Source organism: Contarinia nasturtii, unplaced genomic scaffold (genome assembly GCF_009176525.2).
Source record: "Contarinia nasturtii isolate CC-2019 unplaced genomic scaffold, AAFC_CNas_1.1 Cnas_scaffold_745, whole genome shotgun sequence".
NCBI classification, from domain to species: domain Eukaryota; kingdom Metazoa; phylum Arthropoda; class Insecta; order Diptera; family Cecidomyiidae; genus Contarinia; species Contarinia nasturtii.
Window position 1 is genome coordinate 1,012,544 of NW_022198093.1, and position 10,201 is coordinate 1,022,744.

Genomic DNA, 10,201 nt, shown 5'->3' on the forward strand with positions numbered 1-10,201 from the left:
TTCCCGCTGGAATGAGGTATTCGCCGATTTGAACGTCTTCATGCAAATGACGTCCGAGAAAAGGTACACTCGGATACAGTCGTAATGATTCTTTGATTGTGCATTCCAAATATTTCATATCGTTTAATTCCTTCATGGTTGGTGGCCGCGTACGATCCCCATCGAATATTGAATCAAGCTCTTCAACTACTTTTTCTTGTATATGCGGACTTGTGCCCAATAAAAATAGCGTCCAACAAATTGAAGCTGATGTTGTGTCATGACCCTGAATAATAAACAAACGAATATCGTCAATGAAAATCATTCCAAATAAGTTCTTCTTTTGTTCACTTACTTCAAACATGAATGTGTCAACCTCTTCGCGAATATCTTCGTCGGACAATTCTTTTCCATCCTTTGATGCTTCAATCAATAAGTCCAAGAAAGCCAATCGTTTCTTTCGTGGAAAGTCCAAAATTTCATATTTATTATCGTCCGTCTCTTCTTGTAAATTTAAATTTTTCACATTGGCACTGTTGTTATTATCTTGATTGTTGTTGTTGTTGTTATTCTGATAAGCGATCTCGGCTTTACGCTCTTTAATCACACGATTTGAGAAGCCATGCAATGTCTTAATACAACTCTGATGTTCTTGATACAATTTTGACATGCGGAACAAAAATTCGGGATGGTACCACACTTTTACTTGACGAGTTTGAACGATTTCACCGATTCTAAAATGCAATTTCATTTTGATAATTCAACATAATTTTTGTTGAAATTGCTTTACTCAAGGGGATATTCATACTAGGAAAACTAGAAGAACTAGCAGTGTGTTTCTAGTGCGTGAAGTTCGCAGTATTATTTTTTATACAAATTGTATATGAAGGAGTCAACTTCACGCACTAGAAACCCTAGAAACACCAGAATTGCATGAATATCCCCATGGCTTTACTTACTTGTACACCGCTTTTACGTATTGTGAATCACCGTTACTTTGTGCGTCGATACTTTTTCCCATAGCCGTTTCTGAAATTGAAGTGAATTATTCCCGGAAAAATTATTTAAAAAATTACTAAAAATAATTCTCTTTAAAAAAATTCGTAAAGCGAAACATACCACAAATAATATCCAATGTGCACAAGGTGACGTATTTGAAGAGATTGAAGCCTTCCTCTTTGCCGATTTCTCGTGTCAATTTTGTTACTAAAACGGCGCTCTGCTCTTGAAATACGTCAATGAAATCCTCCAATATTTTAAAATGGAATGTTGGCGTTAAAATCTGATTGATGAACAAAAAAAACGTACACATAAATTGAATGCAATTGAATTGACGTCATGTTTTTTTCATGTGTTTCGATTAGATATACAAAGAAATTGATTGTTTATAGACGCGTTTCATAGTAGCAAACATACCTTTCGACGAGCATGCCATTTTTTGCCACGCGATGTTAAAAGACCCGTACCCAACCAAGGATGCAGGTAATCGTAATCTTGACTTTTGTCAATGTGCTTTGGACTCGACATGATTACCTACAAACGTGAACGTAAATAAGATAAACGATTGAATAGTGTGTTTATGTTTGCATCAAATTAAACAAATTAGTTAGTTCCGCATTGGCGATGATCTCGAGATGCATATAATAAATCAATGATAAAAAACTGATTAAAAATTATAATACCTCAACTTTTGATGCTTCTGTTAGATAAATGTATGGATCGTTTAAAAGCCATGCTCGACAAATTCCCTTATTTCGGCCCCAGAAATTCTTTACACCAGTCAATCTAGCGAACAACTCTGTAAAAAAAAATTGAATAAACACATGTGATTAACCGGTGTAGATTTGAAACTATTACATCATATCACTTTCACGGGTCTTTGTCTTCTTTCATTTTAATCATTCACATTTACGATTACAATATGTTACAGTGACTCACTGCCAATGATTATTCACTATAGCTTATTTCCGACACGCAAAAGGTTATTCAAACATCATAAAACCTGTCAATAATATATGTTATTGCCGAAATGCGCCGTTTCATCTTTATAGCACCATAAGACAGAGGGGAAAAATATAATCAATCGGTATATGAATAAATTATTAGATCTCACTGATTTTGGCGGTTCAGTGAACTGATAAAATAATTTGCAAAGGTTTTATTTCAACTTGTTTTATCTCGACTTTAAATTGGAGGACGCGTGTTTTTGCAACAATTTCTAAACAAACTAAAGTACCCAAAAGAAGCCTATGTTGAAGAAGAGTTGTAACAATCAAACTAGAGAATATACTTTTTCGATAAAAAAATGCCAATTTTTACGTAAATTTGTTGTCAAGGTAAGACATTAAGGTCTAAAAGAAATTTTTATACCGGTTCGACAATCAATTCAAAATCCTTTATATTCTCCTCAAAAAATAGTCGTTTATCAATATTTCCAGTCGTGATCTTATTGACGTAATTGACGTTAATACATTTGAATTTAGTCTTCTTTGTGTCGAGTAGTTCTTGTTAAAAAAAAAACTTGATTTCATGCAAATTATGAGATTTTCTCATATTTTTCCTCTCGAAATTTCGTTGTTTTCATCTCTATCTACGTCATTTGAAACGCGATAGTTATTTGATATATTGAAATTTACAGTTTTTGGTCTATTAAATTTTCAATTCGTATATTTCTTTTGCAAATTCTTTGGGTTTGTGACGCACATCCAGAACTAGTTTTCACAAAAAAAAAAAACATTTGATACGCAACATAAATTCTCGATTAGATTGGATATTCAAATCCGATCAAATCCGTGGAGAAATTTCAAATTTGCGAAAATGATCGATGCCTTTCCCTTTATTCAGCAAAGAAATCCATGATTAATTACATAAAACAATAAAACAGCATCCAGTTAGTAATAATATAAATAATAATGTCTGTAGGCTCTCCTTGAACTTAAACATTTTTTTTCTTCTTCGTCGTTTCTTTCATTCGCCCAATAAATTAGATTGAAAAATGTTAATCTCACAATGCACATACTATAAATTAGCACATCACTTTTATATCACATCATACAATATAATTAGTTCGATAACATTCGCCTGAATTGAATGCACGGCGCACACATTTAACGCGGGGCACAATTAAAATTAAACATTTTATATAAATTGGACTGGATCATTCAACTTCAATGATTCAAGTGTATGTCATAATATTATTTTTACCATCGAATCCCGTTGAAACTTCCAACATATTTCCAATGAGAGGCAATGGCTGTGGCCCAGGCACCTTTCCAATAAGATACTCAATGCGTCGTCGTCTCAATTTAAATGCAACGAAGTAAATGGCCAATAAAACCAATAGCACCGTCGTAACCGGTGAAAAATATGTGAATATTGAAAGAACACGCTGCAATATAATACTCTTCATTTTTATCAATTTTATTCTTTTGATGGTGCCTTTTGCTCTTTCAACTCTTTCGTCAATTTCGATTTTTATATATATATGCGTTGTTCTTTTGAACTTTGTGTAACAATTAAAAAAACGAGATGCATTAAATTATTTGCGCACATAAACACGATAAGAGTTCTCAATTTAACACTGCAACCCTTTTTTCGTAAATTAATTCTTAACTATAAGGTGGTCGGTCCCGATTCAAGCGTCTATTCTGATCAATTGTTGCGACGCGACTAAAATTTTGATAGCATATCGATATGCTTTAAAATGATCTAGGTTCCATACTTGATCTTGAATATACACTTCTATTGACTTCTTACCGCTGCTTCTCGCCGCCGAATAGTGGTGAAAATGCTAGCCGTGTTCGCACGTAAACACATACAGCGGCTACAAAGCACACACAATCACATCATAATATTAATCACAGGCCAGTCGCAAAAATGATTGTGTATCGGAAGAAACATACACATACGATTAAATATGCTGCTTGGCGATGAGAGCAAAAAAAAAATCTTAATGCTATAATTTCGATTGACTGTTTCTGTCTCCCATTTTGCGATATTTCTTCCCATCGTACGTTGTCGCGATCGTTGTCGAAATATTGGTTCACATGTTCACTCAGCTCACTTTTGCCCAATTCAAGTTCAGTGTGATATTGAAATTTATGCACAACGTTCACATATGATCGACCGGCTATTTCGTATAGACGTTATTTGAAACACGAATAAAAACACCAAAATGAAGGATAAAGAGAAAAAATAATTCAATGATTTTCATGCGTTGCCATTATGATTGCCAGCAGATTATCAAAATCATTTCAAATTTTCATTATCAAATTAGATATTCGCCAAGGAAAGACAATGTTAAAATCTACATGTTGGTGATCTATTGAGGTATACGTGACTGTTACACAGTCAGCAATTCCTCGTTGTCTTCCTATTGAAACATATTCACTTTATCGGTCGTAAATATTATTCAAATCTGATATTACATCTATTTTTTCGTCACGTTGTTTTTATGACGTAGTTGCGCTGTAGTTGACATCCATCAAAATGGAAAAAAAGTGCCAAAGTACACAATTGCAAAACGCGTTGCGTGCGCTCGAATGTTTAAAAATAAATTCGTTGTATTTACATGAGTTCGTTGTTTTACACGGAGAATTTTTCGTAATCTGATTTGTTTACCACCATAGACGAGAACATATTCTCAAATGAAACCAGCCAGTTTGCTTTGACATTTAAGTGTGAAATATCGTATTATGTTAAATGTCGTAGTAGATTGATATCAATTTGTTTATTTACAAGCTGAGTTCGCAGAACCAAAAACTAAAAAATATATATATATTTTACTGATTTTTAGACGAATTTGATAACATATTTTTCTGATGCTATTTTTGATTTTACTCATCGAATTCATTCAATAAATTTGTAAACAAAAGGTGTGGCACAGTTTCTAGAAAACAAATCGAAAACGTCATAACGTTTTAGTTTCAAACTTTCATACAAACATTGTTTATTGGATTAAATGGCATCAAGCCGTTTCATTTTGAATGAATTTAGAGAGGCTAACGGAATTGTTTTCTTTTCATTTTGCATGTAAATAGGAATCCAGTTACTCCATTAATCGAAGCAATTACTTCTAAAGTCGAAAAAGTTGGTCATTCAAACGACAGAAAAAAGAGAAGACTCTTTATATATTGCGATGAATAAAATTCAGTCTGTGAATAGTCTCACGAAAAGATATCACTTTGATTAAAAAAAAAAACAGGAATCTTTTGCAAATATATCCATAAAAGACCTTGAACTAGCTTGTTTTTTGTCACATCATCATCACAGGTTCTTTTAAATGTGGAAACAACTTTCTTTTTCATTTGAAATAAGTTAAAGACTTGAAAAGACTTCTTGAAAACAGCCGCAATTTTTTCCTCATTTATTCAAGCAAAAATTGGCGGTGTCATCAAATGTTCGTTAATTATTTGCATTCAATACAATATTTGAGAGTTTAAAATAATGTTCAAATAATTCTATAATAGAGATCTATTATTTAATCAATTCGATTCAATTCATCAAAAACTACAAAAAAAAGTGACAAATGGTTTCGGTTGAAAAGAGAAACAAACCGTTTAGTTCCAAAGCTAACAAATTTAAAGGGATTGATTAGCTCATACCGTACAAAATATCGGTTACAATTCATTCAGTTTCAAACACTGTGATTACCATATGAACAATGCCGTCAAAACAAAAACCAAACGACAACAAAAAACAGCACCGAGCAACAAGTGTGCGATGAATGTGGAAGAGACGTACACGAAAGAAACATCGATTGCATGTCAACAACCGTCAGCCTCATGCGTGCCATTCAAATTTCGACGGGTCTTAAAACATAATCTGATCAGATAGCTTGATTTTTACTGTAATAGCTGATGATTATGGGAGACACATTAGCTCGTTGTATTCATATTGAATTTTGTAATTAATTTTTTCCATCGCGTTTGGTTTGTTTTCAATGCCAAGCGATTAACGTTAGATATACTTTCACATGCTACCATTATTTTTTTTGGTATCAACTCATATGTTTATGGTCTGCCATCATGGGTTTCAAGTTCAAATGCACAATCAACCTTGTTGGATGCAGAGTGCATGTTTGCCACCATTTTTCCAGGTTAATAACATTCAACAGTGACAAAACAGTAGCCAGTATCAATTAAAATGCCAAACGATGAGCAGATTCCAAAGCAAATATCTGATAATTTATATTTATGACCACCAAAAATGGACGCGATGAATACTAAAAATATCACAGACGACCGAATGGCAAGCGGTTCGATCGACCGGGAAGCATATCGATGTTATTAAATTTTACACATGTTATACATACTTTGAACGATCAGTCATCGGTCGGCATTTTATTTATCGACATCGCATAATTCACTGTTAGTTTTGCTTAATTGCATGTGTAAACAGCATAATTTTCGATGACATTTTCAAGTTTAACATTTCTACTTCGGCGTCATTTCATTTTCTTCCGACTGAAATTTATTGAACAAAGTACTGACATAAATTCTTCTCATTTCCTTCATCACTCGATTCGTTCGATTTTGTGTAAACAAATGTTACAGTTGAAGTTTTTTTTTAATCTGATTATAGCATGGTTTTTTGCTTTACATTTGTAAATCAACAAATGCATTTATTAAATTTTCAAAATCGTATTGATCGATGGTGTCAACGTTTGCTATGGAAATATATGGGTATTGGCCTTTGCAGTTACATTGGTCTCGAATCGAGCATAAATTAACAGCTATAAATTTATCGAATCTCAATACATGTACGGTTGGCATCGGAAACAATGGATTTCCATTTAAAAAAAACCAAAGATGTTGTTTTTTTTAAAGAAATTGACGTATGACGCGAGATGCTGTGACTTTTCAAAACATCGTGAAACCGCAGTGATAAAACACACCGATACTTCCGTAACATATTTGAATGCAAATGATTTTTGAACGCTTTGGTCATTAATATTTGATGGCGCGCACAAACTTTGAGGTAGCTTGTATACGACGCATGTTGCTGTTAATGAGACGCAACGGAGTGGACTATGTCTGGTATCAGCTCGCTTCAATGTCAATGTTTTTATACTAGCGACCAATGTATCATTCATTTTTGAATTTGAGTTGAGCCAAATCGCTGTGTTATCAAACATTGTGGATTAAAAATAACGCCAGAGTTAACATTATCACTTCCGCTCATAAATTATTCATTTTGATTCCCATTTGAATGATTTTTGTTGTTTTTTTGAATCATTTTATAGTTTGTTTTCATATTAGGTTCCTTTTCTCTTGAATCACACCTTTGTTTATGCGTCAAAACGGTATAAATAAGCAACAGATTATAAGATCCAAGCACTTCTTGTTATTTCTATTATTTTTAAGTTCATTTTTCGTAAACATGACTGCGATTGCTCATTTTTCTTTGAATCAAAATCCACTAAGCTTACGTTTTCTTCATAATTCGCGACAATTTTTTTTTTTTGGTCGAGGTTGCATGTTTTATAATCAAATTAAGCTGAAAGGAAAAACTTCCGAATCCTTGACAACGATAAAAACCGACACAAATTCGTTGATGTTTATTGACATATATCATTTCATTTTGACCTTAGTTTCTTAAAATTTTATGATGAATTAGAAAGCATGTTCAGTGAATAACATGGTAACGGTTCTATGCATTGATTCAAATGCGATTTTTGGTTTAGAAAAACATAAATGACTGAAAAAAAAGAAAAATGCATTTTTTTTACTGAAAAGAGAAAGAAAACTCGATTAGTGGTTTGTTGATATATTTAAACCAAAAATATCATAAACAGAGACCCTTGATAAGCCACTGATAATACCTATAGTTCAGGCAAAGATTTAAAAATAAGACAGAACGAATAATATCAACATAGCAGAAAATGAAGATGCACTTAATTTAGACCCCATATTGAACAAAAAATGTCTAGCAATTGTATAAAAAAACACAGTAAATGTCTTAAAATAATAATATTATGCCGACAACGCAGCACAGTTTCGATTCAAACCTGGAACTATTCAAGCTATCTTCTTCAAATCCTCAAAATTTCAATTCAACTGTTAAAATTAAACTGCTTAAAAACTATTCAGCCCTGTTTATCTATTATGCTTAACAAGAAAACTATCTCAATTGTGTTAATACAGTGATTGTAGCGTATAAAAAAAATGAGGACAATTATTTTATTGAGTTTAATGTTGGTTATTTCAGTCCGCACAATAATTAAAGATGAAGATTCAAAATTCAAAGTTTGATTTATAGTATATACACCGAACTATCCAAGTAATTCACAAAGACTTGACTTAAACAATATAACTTCTTTCGAGAAATTTAACAGAACAGATTCCACCCTAATCATTATCCATGGCTTTTATTCCAAAGGAGATTTTGTAAATAGCTTCACTGATGGTAATAAACTCCGACATATATTTAAAAAGAAAAATTTCAACGTAAATTTAATTGCTGTAAATTGGACAACAGCTTCTGTCAGACTAAATTACTTAGCTCCAGCAATTTATGAATCTGACAGACCTTACAGAGAGTTAAGAGTTACATTATGTACTTTATTTACTAGATTCTATCTAGCTTGCTATCTAAAACTCTATCTTTATACCAAGTGGAGTCTCTCAGTGTTTCGTTAAATTTAAGCAAAAACTCAATGCTTATATTTATAAATGTTTGACATTTTTGAGTTATATTGTTCTTTGAAACCGCGAAGGAAATTTTCCTATTAAAATCATTTTCACTTTGGGAATGAGACGAATATTGGACCATTTCCCGAAAATAAATTTCGTATTACGAGGGTTGCTCCATAATTTTTTTTAAAAACATATATAACACAGTTGTTTTTTGTCGAAAATGGTTTTATTGTTTTTCAAAATATTCCCCGAGATGATCGATACACTTTTGCATTCGATGAAACCATTTGTCATAGCATTCGTGCCACTCCGAAACTGATATCTCCAAAACGTGTGTTTTGAACGCTTCAACTGCTTCTTCTGGTGTCGAAAATCGTTGACCACGTAGTTTTTTCTTCACGCTTGGGAACAAAAAAAAGTCATTGGGTGCCAGGTCAGGACTGTACGGTGGATGACCCATCAGTTCGATGTTTTGACCGGTCAAAAATCGAGTAGTTTGAAAAGATGTGTGAGAGCTCGCATTATCGTGATGAAGAATTATTTTGCGACGGTGGTTGTTTTTTCTTATTTCACCAAACACTTCGGGCAAACAAATGGTGGTATACCAATCAGAATTGACGGTCTTACGATCCTCTAGTGGAACGGTTGCCACATGACCACTTCTCCCGAAAAAACAGGCGACCATTCGCTTCGAAGTGCTTCTTGCTCGAACAACTTTCGTTGGGTTATCTTCATTTTGGAAGACCCATACAGTCGACTGCTGTTTCGTTTCGGGCTCATAGGCATATATCCACGATTCGTCACCAGTGACGATTTTATTAACGTCTTTTGAAGCACCACGATTGAATTTCTTGAGCATTTCTTTACACCAACTCACACGAGCCATTTTTTGTTCATCGGTCAATTTATGTGGGATCCAACGAGAGCAAATCTTTTTTACGGCTAAATGTTCATGCAAAATTGTATGTATGCTGTGGGATGAAATGCCCAAAGATGCCTCAATCTCACGGTAGGTCACATGACGATCTTCCATAATCAGTTTTCTGACAGCATCGATGTTTTGTGGCACAACAGCCGATTTTGGACGACCTGTATGAAACTCGTCTTTGAGCGAACTACGACCGCAACGGAATTCTCGGTACCAGTTATAAATTGTCTGAAGGGTTGGTGCTTCATTGCCAAAGGCCAAATGAAGTCGATCGAAACACTGTTGTTGAGATAATTTACTTCGAAAATCGTAGTAAATCATTTTACGAAAATCTTCACGTGTAAAATTCATTTTTTTGTTGAGTCGCAGTTTACCAGTCACTGTGAACAATACAAATAGCGTTCGTACGACAAAAGGTTCAGGGCACGAATACATACCAAAACATCAAACTTTACGAATATGACAATGGTTTACATCGGGCAACACTATAAGTACCATTTTAAAAAAAATTATGGAGCAACCTACGTATTTTTCGCTTCCATTGACATTTCATGTCTGAAAGAAAAAATGCAAGACCTATAGCCAGACCAATTAAGAAATAAATTCAAATCCCCATTGGCCAGGAACTATGTAATACCTTGTATGGTATTTAGAATTT

General features: G+C 33.5%; 1 protein-coding gene across 1 annotated transcript; it reads right to left on the reverse strand.

Annotated features, from left to right (window-relative positions):
* Nucleotide 1: 1 nt before the first annotated feature.
* LOC116341791 (cytochrome P450 4c3) lies at nt 2–3,659 on the reverse strand (the record flags this gene model as incomplete). The annotated part of the gene is made up of 7 exons (XM_031769086.1): nt 3,184–3,659; nt 1,662–1,777; nt 1,396–1,512; nt 1,099–1,261; nt 939–1,008; nt 335–713; nt 2–265 (listed from the first exon to the last, which is right to left on the reverse strand). Coding segments are annotated over exons 1-7 (1,314 nt in total), but the record flags the coding sequence as incomplete, so codon positions are not given.
* Nucleotides 3,660–10,201: the final 6,542 nt, after the last annotated feature.